This window comes from Drosophila grimshawi, unplaced genomic scaffold (genome assembly GCF_018153295.1).
Source record: "Drosophila grimshawi isolate 15287-2541.00 unplaced genomic scaffold, ASM1815329v1 contig_311, whole genome shotgun sequence".
In the NCBI taxonomy this organism is placed as follows: Eukaryota; Metazoa; Arthropoda; class Insecta; order Diptera; family Drosophilidae; genus Drosophila; species Drosophila grimshawi.
The window spans coordinates 26,046,559-26,070,691 of NW_025063098.1; the positions used below are offsets into that span (position 1 = coordinate 26,046,559).

General features: G+C 36.3%; 5 protein-coding genes across 5 annotated transcripts in view; 4 read left to right on the forward strand and 1 right to left on the reverse strand.

Annotated features, from left to right (window-relative positions):
- Positions 1 to 7,875: 7,875 nt before the first annotated feature.
- LOC6568490 lies at positions 7,876 to 9,154 on the forward strand. Its single transcript, XM_001994411.3, has 3 exons — positions 7,876 to 7,932; positions 7,992 to 8,390; positions 8,501 to 9,154. The coding sequence occupies exons 1-3, from the start codon at positions 7,899 to 7,901 to the stop codon at positions 9,145 to 9,147; spliced, it is 1,080 nt and encodes a 359-aa protein (XP_001994447.2). The 5' UTR covers positions 7,876 to 7,898; the 3' UTR covers positions 9,148 to 9,154.
- A 993-nt stretch (positions 9,155 to 10,147) lies between these two features.
- On the forward strand, positions 10,148 to 11,686 carry LOC6568489. Its single transcript, XM_001994410.3, has 3 exons — positions 10,148 to 10,205; positions 10,265 to 10,666; positions 10,862 to 11,686. Exons 1-3 carry the CDS (start codon positions 10,172 to 10,174, stop codon positions 11,506 to 11,508), a joined length of 1,083 nt encoding a protein of 360 aa, XP_001994446.2. The 5' UTR covers positions 10,148 to 10,171; the 3' UTR covers positions 11,509 to 11,686.
- Positions 11,687 to 12,845: 1,159 nt separating this feature from the next.
- LOC6568488 lies at positions 12,846 to 14,172 on the forward strand. The gene is made up of 3 exons (XM_001994409.2): positions 12,846 to 12,888; positions 12,948 to 13,349; positions 13,517 to 14,172. The coding sequence occupies exons 1-3, from the start codon at positions 12,855 to 12,857 to the stop codon at positions 14,170 to 14,172; spliced, it is 1,092 nt and encodes a 363-aa protein (XP_001994445.2). The 5' UTR covers positions 12,846 to 12,854.
- Positions 14,173 to 14,222: 50 nt separating this feature from the next.
- LOC6568487 lies at positions 14,223 to 17,397 on the reverse strand. The gene is made up of 3 exons (XM_001994408.2): positions 16,864 to 17,397; positions 16,370 to 16,667; positions 14,223 to 15,872 (listed from the first exon to the last, which is right to left on the reverse strand). Exons 1-3 carry the CDS (start codon positions 17,358 to 17,360, stop codon positions 14,610 to 14,612), a joined length of 2,058 nt encoding a protein of 685 aa, XP_001994444.1. The 5' UTR covers positions 17,361 to 17,397; the 3' UTR covers positions 14,223 to 14,609.
- A 2,048-nt stretch (positions 17,398 to 19,445) lies between these two features.
- The window catches only part of LOC6568485 (ankyrin repeat domain-containing protein 50), a 41,734-nt gene continuing 37,046 nt past the window's right edge, over positions 19,446 to 24,133 (forward strand). Inside the window, exon 1 of the mRNA XM_001994406.3 lies at positions 19,446 to 19,719. The gene's annotated coding sequence lies outside the window, so the exon portion shown is untranslated. The remainder of the gene's footprint in view (positions 19,720 to 24,133) is intronic.

The following is a 24,133-nucleotide window of genomic DNA, read 5'->3' on the forward strand; positions in this document are numbered from 1 at the left end:
AACGTTCGCTGCTGCGGCTTGCGCTTATTTCAAAGGACGTCAGCTGCCGTTGAAGGTGCGCTGAAAATTATGCAAATCATCGTAATACTCTTACACAGCACAAGCAATGGCTAAAGGATATTGTGCAGAGCACGCCAGAACTTTGCCTATCAAAGTGTCTGCCTATTTGCTTGATAGCGCCCCTTTTTTGGCAGGCTACAAGCTAAATAATTGCCCTGCGACCCCCTCAACCCTCGTTCCCATCCGCATCCCCCCCCCCCCCCCCCCCCATTCCCAGTCCCGCCTCCCCACAACCACCCAAAAATTGAGGCTATGCAAACAGCCTTGTAATAGAGCCGCTTCCTTTGAGCGCATGCAATGCATGCATGTGTGTGCATGTGGCTTTAATGATGATATTTGCTCAAATTAAATACAGCTAATGCAGAAAGAAAGCACACACATGCTGCTCTATTTAAATATTTAAAAACACTCCGTATATGTTTCATACTTTCTTAGTTTTCTTCAAGTTAAACATACTTTCTTTCGGTTTGGGACAAAGCTACTTAGAAGTCAAAAATAGTTTCCGTTCAGTCGATATTATTAGCCCATAAAAGTTTGGCCTAAACTAAGAAAAACTGATTGCCCGAATTTGCGTACACAGATAAAAAGGAGATTTTTTTCTCCAAAACTTCGTTATTTCAAAATTTCTAAGTATGCTATGCTTCAGAAAAAGTTAAGTTTGATCTTGTTTATTCAAAAAACAGTTTCGTTCTTAAAGATTGTTAGATTCTTTAAATAATGAAAATGCTTTCACTGAAAATTCGACATTTAAACTAAGAATATATCATTTTATGTACATATGTATATGAAATTAAAGTTCCATGATTAACTGATTTGTAAATGAATCGAGATTTATTTCAATTTCAATGCGTTTTTCTCTGATATTTAAGGAACTTGTTGCAAGCATTTTAAAATCTTTTAAGGTTTACATTCTTAAATGTAAAGCCAAGGCAAAAGTTTAATAAAAGTCAAAGCCAAGCAGCTCACACAGCGCCCTTGGAGTTCAACGCCACCAGGTAGCAGCAAACACAATGGGCTTTGTTGCCACCTGCCACCTGGTGATGCTGGTGTTGCAGCTTCACTGCCACCAACTTAACCACAATCGCATTTTCTCGGCTGTTGCGACACAAATCAATAATCAGAAAGCGAAAAACAAATAGGGCGCATACGTAATGCTTAGTATAGGCCACGTGGTGCTGTAAAACAACATTTAAGAGACGCTTCTCAGATCTGAAGAACAAGGGTACAAGTTCAATGCATGTCTCATCCCCCAAAAGGAGTTTTGATTAATGATTTGTTGTCTCACAACTTATTTCAACTTTGCCACAATGCTTTAAGTCGTCGCACGCACGTTGGGGTCATTTATAAATCTTATGGCTTAAGCCTAGACAAAACTAGGCACAAAGTGATGTGAAACTTTTCTCATTTTGCGCAACATTAACTGAGCTTATTAATCGTTAAATATAACATCTAAACTTCTGAACTGATATAGTATTATAATCGACTGTAGAATACCGTGCTCTTTCTTACAAATCGAGCCTAAATAAAAAATTTAAATAAATAAATCTCCTTTATCTCAGTTTTAATCGTTGGTGTTGTTTATGATGTATTATGTGTGCCATTTATACTATGGACAAAGAACTACGCTTGAGCTTTTTCAATCCAGATTAAACGGATTTATTCTAGTTTCAGATTTTTGAAGTTATCATTCATATTTTTTGTTTAATATCTTTCTCTGCATGTAAGTTAACCTCAAAACTGTAGCTTATGTTTTGTAATGTTCTCTGTCTGCCTGATTTTTTGAGGTCCTTTGAGGCGCGTGAAATGGTTGAAGCGTTTCGCGACATGGCATAAACCAGACTTACATTTGGGTCTTAACCGTTTCAATGGTTGTTTAAGGATTTTATTGGACCCGCAGCGCGTTTGCTTTAATGATTTTGAGTGCGCCAAGTGGGCTGTTATAAATATAAATATATATATATGTAGATGTGAAGAGGTTGAGTGTTTTGAATATGCGTGCAAGTTGAAAGGCTATAAACGACAGGCCAGGTTGGGTTTGTCTGGTTTTAAGCGCCTCTTGCCGCACATTTACGGCCAACAAAAGAGCGCTTGAACGCTAGAAAGCCACACACTCTCAAGGCACAACCGTGGCGCCAAATACAAACACAAATTACTTGGCTCAAAGCCTTAGCATGGCACGTAAGCGGCAGCAATATGTACACACATATGTACGTATAGTAATATATATATATATATATATATATATATATATGTATATTTGATATATGCGCATGTATTAGTTTTGCTGCCATTTTGTTTGCCATAGAAGGCAGGTCCTTACAGCCGTTAAGGGATTTACCAAGCAAATATAAATTTATATTATTGAATACTCACAAGCAAATACACTCAAGACCGAAAAATGCTCCACAAAACTTGAATTTGAATTTCTTACTTTGCTCTGAGTGCATCGACATACAATGCGTAAATGTAGCTTGTGCCACATTACGACAATTTAATACAATGTCGCAAACAAATGTTTTACTTGTGGTTATTGTTATTGTTGCTTGTTAAACATGACCAAAAGTCAATGCGATACCAAAATTCGGTTAATCTGTTTGCGCAACACTTGCAAAAACATTGCCCAAGAAATAATTCAATTTGTGTTAAACTCAATTATGTTGTTGCCGTTGCTGTTTTGGGACTAACCAGCCCATTAAGCCGAACAACAGAAACAACTCTGCTTGGTGTAGCAAAAAAGTATCAAATGTGAATGTGGGAATGTGAAAATACGAAAAAAGCCAAAGGACCTTTGACTAACAAACAAAAGCAAAAGGCTTATCGAAATATTCTAGCCCCAAGTACTTCCTTTTGCTTTTTTCTTTTTTTCCTTATGCCCAAGTCCGCAAAACTAGTTGCAATTGTTGTTTATTTTTGGACCGAATTGCTTTGATGCATGCATTCCAATTATTTCTCTATTCGGTCTCATATGGTCAGCTTTGTCTGCGAGCCAAAAACCAAAAAAGAAAACGAAAACATGCGCAATAATTAAAGTGACCTTAAAAACCAGAAAACTTCTTTGTTTTATTAGAATAACTATTTTTTTTAGTTGTAACGAAATTTTTTCTGAAAACTAGTAGTGCGATAATCAGAGAAATATACATAATCCAAATGGGAATCTAAAATTGAAATCGATAATTTTTAGTTCGTGCTTTTCAAAGTTGTATTTTCTCAAAAATAATCATCAAATTGTGCCTCTGGCGGTTTGACGGTTTTTCTTTAAAGATATTTAAGTTAACATTTTCCTTAACTAAGATTGACAAACTTTAAACTAAACTTTGTGTCATATATATTTTGAATTTCAAATATTTATTTGAGTGTACCCCTGTAAGAAAGAAATATATATATACTTTTATAATATAAATATTATAAAATGAATATCTGGAAAATGCTGAATCAAGTTTTATAATTGTAATGAAATAAGATTTATTTTCTTTTTGCAGGTTTTATTTATATTCGGTTTTATTGTTTCTTTTAGAGTTTTCACCAGATCGTAAGTTAATCCAATTACAGAAACATTAAAAAAGAAACAAATTTTGCATGCCTGCCTGCCTGTCTACTCCTCTGCCTGCTCGCACACAAATCAATATTCATAAATCGTAAAACAGAGATGGCCATTTAGAAGCAACAAAAACAAGTGCATTTTCGAGAGATTCGGACTTTTAATGGTCATTCAGTGTCGGATCATAAATTGTGGTAGCAATTCAAATTGGCCGCTATTGTGAGCCTCTTTTCAATGTTTTGGCTTAGGTGTGTGCGTGTGCGTGCTTGCAATAAGAGCAGGCATTGAATAAATTATTCAACCTGCCTTCAAATGCGGATCACAGCGAGATTATTATATGTGTATAGATCATGGGCGTATGCACAGCATCTTAGTTAGAGGGGTATAAGAAAAATAAGAAAGGCGTCCTCTCCCCTTCTCTTTTAATTTATTTTTAATTTTAATTATATATATACACATTCTTTAAGAGATAAGAAAAACATTTAAGTTCGGACTTGGTGCGATTTTTGGAATACAAAGAGGGCTTCGGTTCAAGACTGATATCAACAACTTGAAATAAGAACTCAAAAGAACAAATTCTACACAATTTGATTTTTAATCAAATTTATTCATTTGTTAAGAACATTTTCGAATAAATTATATTGCAACCTTAATTTGCCTTACTTTTGTTATTAGATTATATCGATTTTAATTAAATTAATTTAGACGCACTTACTCGCCAAAGAACTGTGCGCAAAAAATGCATTTCGGTTCGGTTCTTGGATGGTGGACAGCCCTCACTTTAGCTACGCCCATGTTATGGACAGTGGAGACTGCGACGCGGCTTGCCCGTAAAGCTTCGGCATAAATTTGCTGGCCCTGGACGCACTTGTGAGTGTCTATTGAGCACACATAAAACCAAACAGTTGTAATTGTGCTGTAAACATGCAACTCGAATGGCATTATAAAATGTGTGTGTGTGTGTTTGAGTGTATGTGTGTGTATTTGTGTGTGCCACGCCCATTCACTAGAGGATGGCGGGCAACAATTTAATTTATGCGTCAGTCATTGCGGTTGGCTTGTTGATTGTGTTGCTTTTATAGACCTCCTTTTATTTTTATTGACCATTTACAATTGCGCCCTCGCACACACACACACACACACACACACCCATTTAAACACAACAAATATCTCACTCACTCATTGCATGATTTTATATGGCATAATTTGGCGTTCAAATAGCTTCAAATTGTTTGAAAATTACATTTACACCGCCTTTCCCCTCATCAAGCCCGCAAAATGCCATAAAAGCTATGCACAAAAGCATTGCATACTTTTTAGCGCATTGCAAATTTCTAACATTATTTTCTATTTTGTTGCTGCTTATTGTTAACAAAATGCATTTTGCATAACAATTGAAAGCAGACAAGAGTCTTCGGGCATTATTGTCTATTCAGTTGTGGCATCATTTCTTTTCATGAAATCGCTTATTTGAATGTGATAAAGAATACAGAAAATACTTTGCATTAATATGTAAAACAATTCTATATTCATATTTGATGTCTTTGAAATAGAAAAGCGGTAATCTCTAGAACGAAGAAGAAAAAGGATTGCTTTATATATACTGATAATGAATAAAAGGTGGCAATTACGATATTGTGCAAATATTGGCTAAGGACAGGAAGTGTATTTAACTAAAATCACAAATATAAATAAATAACTTTATAACTAAATTGTGAGATTTCTTGTTGTGAAGGAAGGAATCTACTTTTAATTGCAAGAAAATTAATTTGATTAGAAATTATGATTAAGCTGGCTGATTGGATAATTGTTGAATAGAGTTTCTGATGACTTAAGTGCTAAGAGTAGCTTAAGTGCTTAGATAGAGAAGTGAGTTGGACTTGCTGAATCCGTTTAAGTCTGCATCTAGCAAGTGAATCGTTAAGAGTAATTATGTTTCCAGTAAGTTATTTGAGTTAAGGCTTATCAAGGTGCTTGCTTGATATTTAACTAATTATAGATAATTGTATTCGTTGCAATGTGTTGTCTCCTAGCATAATTTTTGTTGCACTCTGCTCAAGTGCGATTCTGATTTGAAAAGTAGAAGGTTTGAAGTGACTCCTAATTTGGAAGTGAATACAATGAAATAAATTGTATTCCATTTACTTTTAAATAAAAAGTCAAGTTTCTAATTATGTAAATCTCTAATTAATTGAAAATAAAATTTGTCTACGAACTGTTATCTGTTATTTTCCATCTAAAACTCACTTCAAATGTGTTGCCAGCTATTTTAATACATGCGCATTTCAACACAAAGCAAATTAGACTCAAGCCATGCCGCAAAGTGCATCCGTTTTGTAGCTTACAACAAAGCAACGTTTTATTTCTGGCAAACTGAGCATATGTCTGCATGTGTGTGTGTTTTTATTTGGAATTGTGCTTATGTGAAGACTACAAATTGCAATTCCAGGCCGACAACATATATTCGCCATAAAATACAGCGAAATAACATTGGCTAAATATTTGTGCAATAAAAATGCATTAAATTGCAAAAGAAAAAAAAAAAAAAGGACGAAACATGTTGACCCAGTTTTAAGTAAGTGTGCAAATATGTGCAAAAATATTTATATGTGTGGATATGTATATATAACTGGTGGGAAAGTGGGAATTACTGAGTCCATCCGGCTTTATATATATTTTTTGGTTGCTGCCATTCAGTGCGAAAGAAATTAAAATAAAATAAAAAATTAAAACACTTGTACTTTTCAGATAGATATAAAAAAAAAATATGTGGCACTTGATTGTTATTTCTGGTTGCCAACCAAAGGCGTGCAACACAAACAGCTTGAGTTTTGAGTATACTTAATTTTTGCCGAGTGCTCGACTAGAGAAAAGTTTATAATAAATTTGAGATTAAATTTAAGTGGTCTCTGAGAATTTTCGACACAAAAAGGTTAATGTATTTAATTGAACTGATAATTAACTTAATCTTCTAACTCAACTATTAATCGATAACTAAATAAAAGAGATCAAAATTCGAACTTCCAAAATAAGTTGACTCTAATTATATACAGATAAATTATAGGTTTGTATAACATTAAGCAATACAATTAACCTTAATATTGATATGCACTTTAATATTTGATAGATTGCCAAAACGGAGCTATTCAAACCCAGCCAATAATATTATCATATTTGTCTAATCTTAAGCATGTTCATGCTGTCGACCCAGAAACTTGATTGACTGGATTGCCCTTTCTATATACAGATACGATAGTATGCTGACCCGCCAAATAGTTTTTCAAGTGCGAATTTATATTTCTGCGACACCTTAGATTCAATTTTAGATAAGTAGCTTGAGTGCTGTTGATAAAAGGCAATGCACAAAGGTTCATAGCTGAAATGCTCGACAATATGCGGTGTGAATGGCATCCCCTTTTGTTATTATACTCATAAGCACTTAGCTATATATATAGATATATATATATATATGTTTGTTTTTGTGCATGTGCAGTAGCCAAACAAACAGCGAAGCCAACATTTCCACTTGGCGAGGTCTGATAATAAACACTGATAAACGAAAAGGGGCTTGGCGTTCTTTGCTATGAATAAGCATGGCTGACAGGAGCAGGCGGCCAACAACTCACCTCAGTCAGTTAGAGCTGCCGTGTGTGTATCTCTGTGTGCTTGTGTGGTTACAGTTATCAGTGATGACCTGCGATCTGAAAGCTCAACGACACATTGAAATGGCAATTTATGAATGGCACAGCGAGAAGCGAGTAGCAGATAAGCATTGCATATAGCTTAAAAGTGAAATCAACAAAAAATGAAAATGTCTGCGGCACGCCGATAATTGGTTTCCTTGCACACATTTTATATTTAATGAATCAAATATGTAATTATTGTTTACTCAGTTCTCTCTTTGTTTTTTTTTTTTACAAATATGATGTTATTTTTGTACAATCTATAAGTATCGTAGTTCGATGCTGATAATATTTTGCAAATTTAAACTTTTTTTTAGATTGATCTGAAGCTCATTACAGGGGGCAATATTCATTAAGAAGATACTAATCAAGTATATAAACATTAATCTTCTATCTATGCATTAAATGTTTCGAAACAATAAAAAAAAAACACTGATTATTCAATGAATTGGTTTTAAATAATGCAACAATAGCTTGTTCTGAGAATAGGCGTGTCAGATAATGCTATTATCTTCAAAAGTGAGCAAATGTTTACTCATCTTGTCTCTGCTCTCAATTATAATCGTCTTGCTGTCGTTGTCAATCTTTAGTCGCTTAGCTCGCTTTCAGGTCTCAAGATGAACACGATGCTTTGCTTATGCTTCTTAATGTGTAAGTACAAAGTTTAATCATATAATTAATTTAAATTAATAGGAAAAACCCAATTGCAGTTTTTTGGCGCGTTGGCGCCGATTGCCAACTTGGCGCTGAGAATATCGCGAAAACAAATCGATTATTTGCTGTTCTCACCAATTCACAGCTCAATCTATATCGCTTAGATGTGGTGCCCACCGGCCAAAAACTGCAAATGATATGCAGTGCAAGTAATGTGGTGGAGACCCGCTGTCAGCAGAATAACGAAATGTCGCCAAAGTTGCCTCTCACCGATTGCAGCAACCCGCCGAAGGGAATTGTGGAGGTGGTTCCTGATGGGATATGTCCATGTACCATGCACCGAGTGGGTTATAAACTGAGTGATACGCAGTTTCTCGAGCTATATAGAAGCTGTTATAATGTGACAAGCCAAACAGCGCACTTTGTTATACATCTGGCATACCCCAGCACATTACGTAAGAATAACACTTCTGCAGAAAGATGAAATCTTCTATTTTAAATTTCATAAGTAAAACATCACTGAGGGCATATTGTACTGCTCAGAATTATTTCCTATTTATTTTAGCCGCACCACGCCCCAGCCAATGCTTCACCAGCGATCGTGTCATTAGCGGCGCCGCAGCTGATTTTTTCAAGGCTAAAAAAATTCATAAAACCTTTAAGGAGACACTCGGACCAAATCAGAAGTTTGTTACCTCCGACAGCGACCTTGTCTTTGATCGTGGTCATCTGGCGCCTTCCTGCGACTTTGGTTTCGAGTCGTATATGCGATTAAGTTTCAAGAATGTGAATGTGGTTGCTCAGTTTCGTGGCATCAATCGTAGCAATTGGAAAACCCTGGAAACCTGGATACGCAACCAGCTTAACAATGGCATTTTTCAAGTGCTGAAGATATGTACGGGAGGACTTGGTGTCCTAGAGCTGCCGCACAGCATTACTGGGGAACTCATGCCGATTTATTTGAACGCACCAAGCAGTAATCCAGTACCCAAATGGCTCTTTAAGACTGTCAACGATGGAGCCGGTACTCGTTACGCTTTCCTAACCTACAATAATATCCATGACGCTACTATACCAACTCCAAATTGTCAGCAGGTTGCATGTCCTGCTTTGCTGAAGTTTCAGTCAACCAAAGCGCCAGGTAACAGCTTTTGCTGCGATCCCATCGATTTTCTTAATAAAAATTTACCACACTTAGCAAATGTTTGCTAAGAGTTGAGAATGTCCGTTCGCTATTTGAGTATAGTACATATATCTTAAATGTTTATCTAATTACATTAAAATGTCTAGCCATGTGTACTATAAATAAGTAGCCATGATTTTTATTTGATTATTTGAACATTTAAAAAAAAAAAACTTCATGATTTAAATACAAATCAATTTAATTATATTAACTTGCAAAAGTTGGTTGGTTAATCAAAAGCCAGAAAACAAACCAAACAATACATATGATTCCAAATGAAAATCCATTCAGACACAAAGTCTAAGTTAGATGAGGATATACGAGTTTTGAATTCTAATAAGGGACTCTTAAAATTCTATATGACGGCCAAAATCATTTTTAATTTCTTACCCCTCTTTTAATAAACAAAATTGTTCGCTTGGTTTAGCGAAAATATAATTGTAGGGTTAGTATGAATTTGAATTCAAAATTGGAAATCGAAATGTATATTACAAATGTATATTAAAATGATAAAATACAGGTATCGTAGATGTGACGAAGATTATAAATACTTTCAGAGGAGCATTGGCCGAGCTTCCTATTTCAACTTGTCCTGGTAGACATTATATACTCAATGATCGAAATAAATAATATTGTTTACTCAGTGTAGATTAAACGCATGCATATCTTCTTTTAAATAACTCATTTGGTAAAACTTATTTATAGAAATAAATTTCTATAAAATATAATTGTTTTTTTTTTAACAAATTTTTTTTTACAATTTATAAGATACACTAGGTCTATAATATTTTTGAAAATTAATTGAATTTTTATACAAAAACTTTTTGAGCTATATCTGAACGCTTGAACCAGATAGACTTATGACAGAGGCCAATATGCATAATGAAGATACCAATCAAGTTTATGTACATATAAATAAACAGCTGCTTGTGTACACAACTGTCTTGTCTCAAATAGTTGTTTGTTTGTTTTAATTTCTCACTTTGCTAGGTTTCATGTCTAAGAGCTGTCGTTGTCAATCTTTAGTCGCTTAGCTCGCTTTCAGGTCTCAAGATGAACACGATGCTTTGCTTATGCTTCTTAATGTGTAAGTACAAAGTTTAATCGTGTAATTAATTTAAATTAATAGCAACAACCCAATTGCAGTTTTTTGGCGCGTTGGCGCCGATTGCCAACTTGGCGCTACGGAGGTCTCGGAAACAACTCGATTATTTACTTATCGCGACGATGATGGTGAGCTCTGTCTACAGCGCTTGGATATGGTACCCACCGACCAAACATTGGAAATGATTTGCAATATCAGTGATGTGGAGTACACCACTTGCGAGCAGAATGGCAATATGTCGCCACCGTTGCCTATCACCGATTGCAGTAAACTAATGAAGGGAATTGTGGAGGTGGTTAGTGATGAGATATGTCCATTTACCATGTACCGAGTGGGTTATAAGCTGAGTGATACGCAGTTTCTCGAGCTATATAGAAGCTGTTATGATGTGCCAAACCAAACAGCGCACTTTGTTATACATCTGGCATACCCCATCACATCGCGTAAGTTGAAATAGAGATATTCAAAACAAATAATATTATAGTCGTATTATACTCTGTGCAAATATGAACCATCTGTCGCAATATGAGATCATCTATTTTAAATTTTATAAGGATAAAAACAAGTGCCACATCACTGATGGTATTATTATACTGCTCGGCACCACACATTACTATTATTTTTCGTATTTATTTTAGCCGCACCACGCCCCGACCAATCATTCACCTCAGATGGTGTTATTAGCGGCGCCGCAGCTGCTTTTTTCCAGGCTAAGAACATTTATGCAACCTTCAAGGAGACACTCGGACCAAATCAGAATTTTGTTACCTCCGCACGCGACCTTGTCTTCGATCGTGGTCATCTTGCGGCTTCCGCCGACTTTGGTTTTGAGTCGTATATGCGATTAAGTTTCAAGTATCTGAATGTTGTTGCTCAGTTTGGTTCAATCAATCGTAGCAATTGGAAAACCCTGGAAACCTGGATACGCAACCAGCTTAACGATGGCAATTTTGAAGTGCTGAAGATCTGCACGGGAGGATTTGGTGTCCTAGAGCTGCCGCACAGCATTACTGGGGAACTCAAGCCGATTTATTTGAACGCACCAAGCAGTAATCCAGTACCCAAATGGCTCTTTAAGACTGTCAACGACGGAGACGGTACTCGTTACGCTTTCCTAACCTACAATAATATCCATGACGCTAGTATACCAACTCCCAATTGTCAGCAGGTTGCATGTCCTGCAACGCTGCAGTTTGTGGATACCAAGGAGGCAGGTCTCAGCTTTTGCTGCGATCCCATCGATTTTCTTACCACAAATGTACCACACTTAGCAAATGTTTGCTAGGTGTTCAGAATTTACTTTCTCTATTTTCAGATCAGAGGCATGATTGTTATATTCTGAATTTGCAAATTTTAAAACCATTTAAATTGTAATATAATTTCAAAATAATTCAATTATACAAATTCCAAAACAGTTGTCAAATCAAAAGCTTTCCATAAATAAATCTTATTTCACATGAAAATCCATTCAGAGACAAATATTAAATTAGATAAGAATATAAGAGTGGTTATCCCAAAAAGAGGGCTTTCAAAAAATCGATAATTGCACTAGAAATACTTTTGATTTTTTTTTTTTTGACACTTCACACTTTTTTAACAAACAAAAAGTGCACACTTTGGATTTGGATTTGTACAAGGTAAAAATCTCTTTAAAATAGCATTTTATTACAAAATAAAAAATGCAATATCGAATTTATAAATGTATATTAAAATAATAAATAGCGGTTATCTTAGGCAGGTCACGGTCAACTTTCCGACATCTAAATTACCCTATGAATTTGAAAACCTTTGCTTTGCAATCTTATCAGTTATGCAGGTGGAGTCCTGTGCGACTTATCGTCTCCACATCCACATCGACGCTTGCGGTGATATTGTTAACAACGACACTTGCAAAAAATCGGCCCAAACATATGCATCGATGCGATTAATGAGCTATACGATCTGACCAATCATCCGAAATTCTCTTAAATGGCTGGCAGGTGCAATTGTATTCGAATATACCAGCATCCGCACAGGATCGCAGGATAACGCAGGACAACGAATGACATTTAGCGCAATGGAGGAGCATTGCCTTGCTTCCTATTTCAAGTTGCTCTTGGTGACGTTATATATGAATGAAATAAATAATATTGCTTACTAATTGCCGATTAAAGGCGTGCATTTTGACTTTTAATTTACTGATTTGGTACGAATCATTCATAGATATTAATTTCTAGAAAATATAGTTGTTTTTTTTTTAACAAAAATATTTTTGTATACAAACTAAAAGATATACTAGCTCTATAATATTTTGGAAAACTAAATCGATTTTTATAAAAAGTTAGATCTGAACGCTTAATGCAGATAGCTTTATGACAGAGGGCAATATCCATTATGAAGAGACTTATGCTATTTATATATATTAACTTTTACATATCTTTTATCTACATGTTTCGAAACAAAATTAAAAATCCCTCTGTTAGTATACAAACACATTGCATGTTTGTAAGTGCAACAACCGTTTGTTGTGTGCACAACTGTCTTGCCTCAAATTTTTGTTCGGTCGTTTTTATTTTTGCATTTTGCTAGGTTTCATGGCTAGGAGCTGTCGTTGTCAATCTTTAGTCGCTTACCTCGCTTTCAGGTCTCAAGATGAACACGATGCTTTGCTTATGCTTCTTAATGTGTAAGTACAAAGTTTAATCGTGTAATTTATTTAAATTAATGGCAACAACCCAATTGCAGTTTTTTGGCGCGTTGGCGCCGATTGCCAACTTGGCGCTACGGAGGTCTCGGAAACAACTCGATTATTTACTTATCGCGACGATGATGGTGAGCTCTGTCTACAGCGCTTGGATATGCTACCCACTGGCCAAACATTGGAAATGATTTGCAATATCAGTGATGTGGAGTACACCACTTGCCAGCAGAATGGCGATATGTCGCCACCGTTGCCTATCACCGATTGCAGTAAACTAATGAAGGGAATTGTGGAGGTGGTTAGTGATGAGATATGTCCATTTACCATGTACCGAGTGGGTTATAAGCTGAGTAATGAACTGTTTCTCGAGCTATATAGAAGCTGTTATGATGTGCCAAACCAAACAGCGCACTTTGTGATACACCAGGCATACCCCATCACATCTCGTAAGTTAAAATAGAGATTATAGTCTCTGCAAATATGAACCATCTGTCGCCATATGAGATCATCCATTCTTAAATTTCGTAAGGATAAAAACTAGTGCCACATCACTGATGGTATTATTCTACTGCTCAGCACCACAAATGACTACTATTTTTCGTATTTATTTTAGCCGCACCACGCCCCGACCAGTCCTTCACCACAGATGGTGTCATTACCGGAGCCATGGCTGCCACTTTCCAGGCTAGCAGCATTTTTGAAACCTTCAAAACGTTACTCGGATCAAATCAGAATTATATTGCCTCTCCAAGCGACATTGTTTTCAATCGTGGTCATCTTGTGCCTTCCGCCGACTTTGGTTTTGATTCGCAAATGCGATTAACCTTCAAATATCTGAATGTTGTGGCTCAGTTTGGTTCAATCAATCGTGGCAATTGGAAAACCCTGGAAACCTGGATACGCAACCAGCTTAACAATGGCAATTTTGAAGTGCTAAATATCTGCACGGGAGGATTTGGTGTCCTACAGCTGCCGCACAGCATTACTGGGGAACTCATATCGATTTATTTGAACCCACCAAGCGGTAATGCAGTACCCGAATGGCTCTTTAAGACTGTTTGCGACGGAAACAATAATAGTTACGCTTTTCTCACCTACAATAATATCTTTAACCTAACTAAGCCAACTCCAAATTGTCAGCAGGTTGCATGTCCTGCAACGCTGCAGTTTGTGGATACCAAGGAGGCGGGTTTCAGTTTTTGCTGCGATCTGAACGATTTTCTTACTAAAAATGTACCACACTTGGCAAATGTTTGTTCTGTGATTTGAGAATGTACTTTCGCTATTCGAGTGTAATACATATTTTTAGACATCAATTGTTATTTTTGAATTTTAATATCTTAAAACAAATGAAACTTTAATTTAAATGCAATACAATTCAATTATAATAATTTCCAAAATAAAGTTGTCCAATCAAAAGCAATACATGAATAAATTTAATTTCATATGAAATTCCATTCAGAGTCTTAGTCAGATAAGAAAGTACGAGTTGTTACTCCTTTAATACAAACGCCACGATAGAATTATAATATCATCTAAAAGCGTATACAAAATTCTTGTTTGTTTCCATCATACAAATTTACTAACGACTAAATATTTACTCAGAACACAAAACAGGTGTAGTTGAAAGTGCCTTTAAAAAACAGGAAAAACAACATTTCATTAGCTAAAACATTTGTTAGGTTAGTTCTTACAAAAAAGATAGCTCAGTTGAGTAACCACTGAGTATCTTTTATATCACTTAGGCAAATGCAATATAGTTTTGCAATCTTATCATTTATGCAGGTGGAGTCCTTGTCATACGAATTTGTGCGACTTATTGTCTCCACATCCACATCGACGCTTCCGGTGATATTGTTAAACATGACAGTGGCAAAAAAATCGGCACTATTTTGTTTAACTTTGAACTTGGTGCGATAGACGCCAATATCGATTTTTGGCAGTTCCTCATGGAAATTGAGATCGAGTCCCATTTTCACTTCCGTCTTGTGAATATACGACAAAGTCAGATTTGCACAGAGACTGCTCATATTGCGACCCCAAAGATATTCATTGATGCGATCAATGACCAGCGGAGCTATACGATCTGACCATTCATATGAAATTCTCTTATATGGCTTGCAGGTGCAATAGTGCTCGGGTATACCAGCATCCGCACAGGTTCGCGTTCTATTCACAGGATAAAACAACGATTGACATTTGGGACAATCGTATGCCTTGCGCAATGGAGGAGCATTTGGTGCTCCTATTTCAATAATGTGCTTGAGAGTGTTATGCAAATCGAAATTGGACGTCAATTGATTTTGATTTACACTTAAGGCCTCAACATATTCGGGATATTGGGCACGAAACCAGGGCGGCAAATAGATGAACATCATGGGTAAACGCTCCTCCAAGAATCCGCTGCCCAAGGACATCAACTTCCCAAAACGTGATCCATGATCAGAGAAGAAAATCACAATGCTCTGTTCAAAAACGCCGTCACGCTCAAAGTCCTTCAAATACTGTAAAATATGGTCGGCCATTTTCGAGGGGAGTTCAAAGCTATCGTGGCTGAAACTGGTCGACCAGAACAGACCCCAAATGGGTCGCTCATTCACATAGCGTCTGGTGAACTCCGCTCCATAATCATAGACATAGCTACTTTGGAGCCTTCGTCCGATGCAATATTCTGTTGAGCAATCGGCGCATTTCCACGATTCCATTTCTTGCGCGAAGGCTCTTATCATCGGTCTGTAATAATAATCCGTTGGTGGATTCAAGAAACCGGGCTTTATATAGTTAAAGGTGTTCAGACTCCAATAATCCTCTGCGTAGGCAGTCAAATAGCCGGCTTTGTGCAGATCCTTCCAGATGAACGGGAAACGATCAAAACAGCCATGCAAATTCGTGTCGCAAACCGTAGCCTCCGTATCCGGCGTATACCCACTGAGTATGGCCATCAAATTGGGAAATGTGTTGTCAGCGACCTGAAATTCGAAGATCAGATTAGAGTACAATTCAAAATACATACAGCTGCGGTAGAAATAATAGTAGTGTTGACATATTTTTGGAACATTATAAGAACTATGAAAAATAACTAAAAAATGATAAACATTTTATTAAATCACAAGCAATCAATACTGAAGATATGTAAACATTAAAAGTTGGCATAGCTATAAAATTTATTAGCAAAAAATAATAGTTTTTAAATTTATATTTATATTTATATTTATTTTTATGAAATTATTATTGAAATTTATCATTATAATAGTAGTGGAATATTAATTAAATTTTCTCAGTTATATTTTTCTACCTTTAGTAATTGGAAAATAGTCGGATTTTAAAATATTCCCAGATGAGAAACCAAACATTTGTTGTTCAGCAGAATTGCATTTTTCTTCACCATAAAATGAGTCATATTTTTATTAAATGCACTTCTATTATTACGACCCCGACTGTATATAAGTATTTTAGTTGTACTCACCTTATTATAGCCCTGCATCTCATGCCAGCCACTTCTCGTTAAGTATTTGAACACTTTGGGCATTGTGCGTCTGATATTTATTTTCGACATGCTATCGATGCCAAACATTATAACGCTGGGCTTTCGACGGGTCGATTTTGCGGACTTGGTTTCTGGTCGCTCTTTGTATTGTATAAAGGCATATGCATCTGTTTGCAACACATTTGTGGCATTCGCTGCCTCGCTGCAAGCCACAATCATGCCCTGAACATGGAACGGCACCACATATCCCTGGCTAAAGTATATCCGTGGTGATAGGCTATATATGAAAACAAAGTAATTAATTCTTAAATTCTTCAATACAAACACTATTTTATATTAATTGATATGCTTTGTCTTTACAATTGTGTCTTTATAGCATTAAATTGGTCGATCTGGCAAATTTAGATAAGATACAAAATTAAACATTTCTCGAATAAGGTAAAATAGAAATTGATTAATTCTGTAGAATTTACTGGTTATAGCTGTCGTGCAGAGCATTCCGCGTAATTTCCTGATAGTAGCAATTGTACTCATTATCGCTGGAGTTGAGTAGTTTGGCGGCAACATTTTCATCGATTTGGAGCACATAGCGCTTTCTGTTCAGATCGAAATAGGGCTTAATCAGATCTGATTCATTGGTGCAAGTCTCAAATGTCAACGGTTTGTAAATATCCAAAGCCTCCTTTGCGAATGGATCTATATAGGGTATTTTGCACTGATCATTGTAAACATAGTACAATGGATGCGGCGATTCGTTAGACTTTGCTGACGCTTCACTAACAGATCCTTCGCTTTTGCTCTCATTTTTATTTTCTTCAATCACAATTTGATCCGTGAAATTATACGATTTGTTAAAATTCCCATTTATTGCGATATTTTCAAGAGTCAGGCAGTATACTATAAAGGTCACCACAATTACGATGCCGAACCATTTTAAACGCGAATGTGAAATTGCCGAAGCGAAATACATTTTTTTTCTGCACCTCTTTGACCGACGTACCGTTCGAAACTGTGGAGTCTACAAAAGCCCACTGCAGCCTCGTTGACTTTGCAAGACAACAGAACCCAATCAGAACATGTTTGGGCCTATCAGCAAATGTCACTTGAAACGAATTCTCTGAAAAGTAATAATCAAAAAGAGAATGTTATATATTTTCCAATTTTGCCATTTTCGATAAAAATATAAAAACATTAAAATCATGTTTAACGCTAAAAGCAATTGGGTAATATATTTTTTAATATAAATATTAGAGAGAGAGAAATATAGATAGAGATAGAAAAATAGAGAAACAGAAAGAGGGAGAGTGAGTCACCAATAAGATATCCATTGATATTTGCTTTAGCAAATATATGGGCTTATTTATGTATATATATAAAATACTATAAATAAATATATACAGTTGATCAGTAGACATTATGTCTAATAAATATTCCATACCAATTGAGTGACTCTATTTAAAAAATGGTTACTTTTATCGTTATCACTAATCGATTTTTATCGATATACGCGGATTGGATAAAGTTATGGATAAGAAATAAGAATTTGTATGCCAAATTGTAAGTCTCAACTCTCTCTCTCTCTCACACACACTATATATGTCTTCTTTGCTCTCCTACTCTGCCGCACAATATGTATCTTTTATCTTCTCTCTCTCGCTCCCCGCCTATTTATCTCTCTCTCTCTCTCTCTCTCTCTCTCACTCTATATATCCCTATCTCTCTCTTTCTTTGTATTCACTTTTGTATTGACCATTTTATAGAGCAGTATACATGTATACATGTATGCAATTCATATATATTTTGGCAATAAGCACGTGGCCGACAAAATTACAAAACTTAACAAATTAGAATTGAATTTTTTCATGTTTCTACATTTTTTACTATCTCGCATGCTCAACACAATACATGCACACATACACGAATGCATATCCATTCATACATGCATGATAGTGTGCGTAAAACTTACAACTGAAGAAGAGTAAACGGTAATTGGCAACGGTAAGAGTGAGAGAGCAACAGTTGAAATTGCATTGGCTCGATGCAGCTCTTTTACTCGTTTTGAAGAAACCCTAGTTTTCTACTATAATAGAATTTTATATTATAATCTTCAGTTTTTATATCAATTCAATGCTCTACAGTTTTATGATATCAATTTTAAATCATTCGCACACATAATTTAAGCAAATACAAAAACCTATTTCCAAACAACACAACGTTGCCACACCGTTTAAGATCCGTAAGTTGCACACAGTTGTAAATAGATGACGCTCGACTGCCAGCGCCATCTGCCACTAGAAGACACAACTATGCTTAACAAGATATATTTAAAATATGTTAGCAAAGTTCTATATAGTGACAAATTATGTAGTTACAAATTACACCTGAAATGTATATATTTGTTTTATTTTCATTTTATTACCAATTTGTAAATGTTTTATAAGCTATATTGAATTGTGTGACCAGCTCGCTGCACAAGTTGAGGCTACATGTTGCCAGCCACTCAATTTGAGTAGACATGTAGACAGAAATAGAAAATACTAAATTAGTTGGTATTTTTACCTATACCCAACTGCGGCCACACTTTTTGTGCATTTAGTTGATATTTGAGAAAATTTGGAGCGTGTCTGCGCGCATTTTGCGGCGCGTGATATTTCACCTAAAACTAACCAAATATGTAGTAAAATAAATAAAACGGAAGTGAGCAACACAACGTAAAACATCCCCGGCCGGCAAATTGTCAGGTCTCAAATGTTGCAATAATAATACGCAAAGTAAATGAGAAAAAAGCCAAAGAAAAAGAAAAGAAAATTATATCCTTTGCCCCACGCAGGATAGCCGTGCAAAGCAAAAGCGAGAGAAAAAAAAAACGCAGTGAAATATGAAATTGAGTGAGAGAAATGCAATTGTGATGAAAAATAAGTGAAATGTGCAGCAGGCAACAACAACAACGCGTTGTGTGAAGTAAAAGGCAAAAGCAAAAGAGAGAACAAACAAAAACCAAACACAAACACAACACACACACACACACACAGTGTGACGGAGGGAGATAGACAGAGAGAGAGACAGAGACGCTGTCGCTGCCTCTGCCGCTGCCGCTGTCTGTGTCTCAGTCGCGTCTGATTGCTCACAACACAAATTATCGTTTAATTTCTTTTCATTTTTGCACAAAGCACAAAGCGGGTGACTTTTTGTGCCGCTGCAGCCAACCAACCACCAACAATCCCCGCCCCTCCTCCCTCGCGCTTCCTTATCAGCCATTGATAATATTGTGGCAGAGTCGTCGGCAGAGAGACTGACGGACAGTGTGACCGTGTCATGTTTAGCTAAAGGTGAGTCTGCTTAACACACACACACACACACACATACACACGCCCACACACGCGACGGCCTCGCCGCTTAAAAAAAAAATAGAAAAAAGAAAAAAGCCAACTTTGAATTTTTAGCCATAAACACGTTTGCCAACGCTCTTCAAACGTCGTCGGCAGCCAATTACAGTTGCAGCTAACAAAAAAATAAAATGCAAAAAAGTTTTTCCTGCAGTTGAACCTTTCCGGCTCAGCAATACTCTATTTGGTTTGCAAATGCAGCTCTTCTTCTTAATCAACTAATAGTTAAACAACCCGAATTTGTTGACTTACCAATTGGACGTCAAATAAGACATGGATTTTTTTATGACTAACATTTGTTGACTCTTTAGTAAATGTAAAAAAAAAAAAAGGGAATCAAACCGGAACCGAAATCAACCGATTAACCGATTCACATTCAATGATTGCTTTACCGGAAGCGGAACCGTTAACCAAATTTAACCGATTGCAAATCAGAACTAGAACCAGCGGCGTAACCTGATTTGGGATTGATTCAATAAGCAAAACTCAATTTGTTATCCTTTTACGTCAATTCTTCTTTTTACAGTCTGAAAACAACCCTATTCTTCATATTGAAATCGCTGATAATTTTTGTGTGTTCAACAAAAACTATTTTAAAGTTGGAACTATTTTGGCATGAGTTGAAATTTGTTTTACAATCAAACATTCCAAACTGGATAACTTTGAAATGGAAACTATTTTGAGTTCTTTGATTCTTTGACAAACTTTTTGATTCGTTTTAACTTCAGTTTCTGTTCTGCTGCTGGTTCTGGTTCGCTGCTACCATTTGAATGACTCAATTTTTGAATATGCTGAATAAGCTGCCACAATTTTCTCATTTGTTAAGTCGCAAAATAGAATTTGCTCAAATTACAATTATACGCAAATTGAATGAAGCTTATAATCTTCTGAATACTCCGCTTCCTTTTTTTTAATAAAGCAGAGTAAATAAAAGAAAATTATAAATAGCGAGGAGGCTGCTGCTGCCTCAACTTTTACTGCTGCTGCACTTAAAACCTAACGAGTCAAGCAACAACTACGCAAAAAAATCAATACTACAACTCCATGTGTATGTGTGTGTATTGGTGTTGACCATGCAACAACAACATGCAACAACAAGAAAAATAATAATTCAGCGCGTACTCTAAAAATTTGAGGTAGCTGCAGAAAAAAGTTCTCAGTTCGTGGTTTTTTTTATTTATATTTTTTTTGTTGCCAACTTTATGAATAACTACAACAAATGCAAATCCAAAAACGCCGAGCACAATTTGCCGTGCAGTGTTCCCCCCTCTGCTTCCATTCCTCCCTGCCATGCCTCAAAGCTTTCGTCCAGGCTTGAATGGAGTCTGAGTCTGCAGACAAAAGCGCCGACAGCGATGTCTGCAACAATAATTCTGGATGATATCAGCGGCAACAACTACAACAACAAATAAACATCCACACTATGCAAAAGGTTCACTTCAACTAGCAATGAATCAGACACCAAGAAAATGCCATTAACAAGCGTACACGACTTCAAGATACCCTAGCTTAAGTCAATATAATTTGCTTATATTATATCAAAATATGTGTATATTTCTAGCTTGCCTAATCATATTCAATTCATAATTCGCACATACGAGACTTGCTCATTCCAGTTTTCAATTTAGGAGCTACAAATTCGTTAGTCAAAATTGATAGTGTTGTAATTATTTCAAGTTAAGACATTATTTTATAGCAATTTCGATTTGTAGGGTATACGAAATAAACACAGCAATGACTCGATGATGGCGATGAGTCTGTCATAAATTGCAGTGGATTTCCGCTTAACGGTTTTGTTTGTTACATTTTGGACATTTGCGCAATTGACGTAATTGCAAAGAGCCAAGAACCAAGGAGCAATGCCAAAGTCAGACTCGGCACCAGACTCGATCCAGACACACCGCACACACATGCACATTGACTGTGTGTGTGTAGGGAGCGTAACTCTCCTGTTCTCCTCATGTGTCTGGCTGCCATTCAAGCTCAAGAGCAGAGCCGTCGACAGCTGACGACGCTTCATACCCACAACCAGAAACAGAACCAGAACCAGAATTCAGACCCAGACCCGTTTTCTCTTTCGGCCTTTTCATGAATTCACAATTTTGCATTTTCATTTGCATTTTGCGGTCGCCGTCACATTTTTCCACTTTTTTCTATGTCGCTTTTGTAGGTGCACTTGGAAAAAAAACCATATAAAGAATTATGTACTTAAGCCAAGGTAAAGAAAATTAAATTCTTATTTCGTTTTTGAATGATTTGCACATCAAGAAAGGTTTATACTTATTTACAAATACTTACTTTAAGTTTTAAGAGAAAAAACCATTCGTGTTTGGGCTTAGTACAGCGTCTTTCTCCGAGTGTATTTTCATAATTTGGAATTGCGCTCATTTTTTTTCATGCCACACTGCGCTTTCGTCAAGCATTTTTGGACACACCTTCCCCTTGCCAACAAACCCCCGTCTGCCTTTGCAAATTATTTAACGAGCTGCGTACAATTTAAAGCTTCTCTCAAATATACAGAAAAAAAAAATTAAAAATTATGGAAAAAACTTACCAGAATGGAAATCAGTGTTTCGAAACGTTGACTGTCAATTTACGGGCGACCTCAGGCAATTAAATTTTCTTTACCCGCCCAAAAGCTCAAAAGTATACGAACCACAACATTAAAATTTGTCCGCACAGCACATCCTCGGCTGGCAGCCACTTAAGGACCTGGTTGTAAATTAATTGAATTGCGGACACATTTTAAGAGGCAGCAGCAAGCAACAAAAAAATAAAAAGCTGCTCACAACAGTAATATTATCTATACCCTTGACCCATTCAAATGGATAAAGTTGTATATATTTTCTTGATCGGTATCAAAAGGCACGTCTGCATTTATAAAGTCTATCTCAGAGATTGTAAGAACTAAAGACTTAAGCTATGGAATACAAGTTCTCGTATATCGTAAACAGATTAAGTTGACTTCCTTTAAATCGATAACATCAGTTGTATAGATATGATCTCTTAATTGATATATTGTATACTCTGACATCTTTTTAATGAGCTGTAAAAAAATAAATTCAGTTTTTTTAAACCAAATTATAGTTTTATATAGAACAAAAAACCTTTTATTATGCAGGTGATTTTTGTTTCGAGTTTGCGCAAAAGAACAAGTGCTTTCTTAGATTAAAATCTAGCAGACTGTATTCAAGGTCTCTCCTAGCCTAACTCTCTCAACTGGAGCATTCTAATTTGTTTTCTATACTCTTTTTAGCTGTATTCCAAAATTGCTATACTAGGCTAAGGCTACATATATCCACATCAATATATCTGCCTGAAGCACGAATTTTAGTTTAAAAGCATGCAATGCTTTCATAATAATGACTCAAATTTCAAGTCAATTCCAATTTGGAAAAGTCATAATTTTCGTGAAAGCACTGTGTAAACGTGTTTTGGGACTTTGGGTTTTGCCGGCGACGTGTCCTTTAATGCCTTAAATGCACGCAAGCAAGGACACAAGGTCTGAGTCATTCAATCGAGATGAGGGGAGTGTAAATGGCACAAGTCATAAACTCAAATGGCTTGTTGTTGTTGTTGTTGCTGTTGCTGTTATCTACTGGCCCAGGGTCAAGTGCTGTTTTGCAGGCAACCCGCTGGCTTCTCCTTTTTCCTGGTTTGGCCTGAAAAACACTCAGAAACCGAGTGGCCTCTTCAGTGTTAACAACTTCATTCGAATTCTCGCAGAGTGTGTGCATAGATTATGTGTGTGTTGAGGTGTGTGTTAAGGTGAGTGTGTGTGTGTGTGTGTGTGTGTGTGTGTGTGTGCGTGTGCTAATGAGCGGCACTTTGGATTGTACTTAACCCATGTTAGCCGAAAAACCCCGCAAACAGGCGTGTCAAATGCGGGTAGGCAGCTCATATCTGGGCGTGACTACACTCAGAGAAATGGTGCAATTAGCTTAGAATTTGTATACCCTGAACACATAAAAAATGGGTAAGAGGGGTGTATAAATAATACAAAATATGTAATGCGCAGACCCAGGCATTTACGGCGTCATAAACCGGATCGATTTGGCAACGTGCCAGTGACAATAAAAGCTAGAGACTTAACTGCTCTCGTTTCTCAATTATCGATACCAATCGATATCCGATAACAAGAAATGAGATTTGTAAAGCTAAAACTTGCCCATTAAAATATAAATATATGTGTATTTAAAACCTGTGCATTGTGTCTCCTAGTCGAGCTCTCTCAACATCTAACTTTTTAAAATTTGAGTACTCGTCTTAACCCATAACTAACAAAAATCTTGAAATTCGATTTTTTTTTTTTGGTTATCGCTTTTCAAACTAGAACGTTTGTTAATAATTCGCAGAG

Bases quoted from the DNA above. Each gene is read 5' to 3' on its own strand.
- LOC6568490 (XM_001994411.3), top strand. From the start codon at position 7,899: ATGAACACGATGCTTTGCTTATGCTTCTTAATGT. The intron at 7,933-7,991 runs GTAAGTACAAAG...ACCCAATTGCAG, and splicing joins TTGCTTATGCTTCTTAATGT to TTTTTTGGCGCGTTGGCGCC. The intron at 8,391-8,500 runs GTAAGAATAACA...TATTTATTTTAG, and splicing joins GGCATACCCCAGCACATTAC to CCGCACCACGCCCCAGCCAA.
- LOC6568489 (XM_001994410.3), top strand. From the start codon at position 10,172: ATGAACACGATGCTTTGCTTATGCTTCTTAATGT. The intron at 10,206-10,264 runs GTAAGTACAAAG...ACCCAATTGCAG, and splicing joins TTGCTTATGCTTCTTAATGT to TTTTTTGGCGCGTTGGCGCC. The intron at 10,667-10,861 runs GTAAGTTGAAAT...TATTTATTTTAG, and splicing joins GGCATACCCCATCACATCGC to CCGCACCACGCCCCGACCAA.
- LOC6568488 (XM_001994409.2), top strand. From the start codon at position 12,855: ATGAACACGATGCTTTGCTTATGCTTCTTAATGT. The intron at 12,889-12,947 runs GTAAGTACAAAG...ACCCAATTGCAG, and splicing joins TTGCTTATGCTTCTTAATGT to TTTTTTGGCGCGTTGGCGCC. The intron at 13,350-13,516 runs GTAAGTTAAAAT...TATTTATTTTAG, and splicing joins GGCATACCCCATCACATCTC to CCGCACCACGCCCCGACCAG.
- LOC6568487 (XM_001994408.2), bottom strand. From the start codon at position 17,360: ATGTATTTCGCTTCGGCAATTTCACATTCGCGTTTAAAATGGTTCGGC. The intron at 16,668-16,863 runs GTAAATTCTACA...TTTCATATATAG, and splicing joins CTGCACGACAGCTATAACCA to CCTATCACCACGGATATACT. The intron at 15,873-16,369 runs GTGAGTACAACT...TTCGAATTTCAG, and splicing joins AGATGCAGGGCTATAATAAG to GTCGCTGACAACACATTTCC.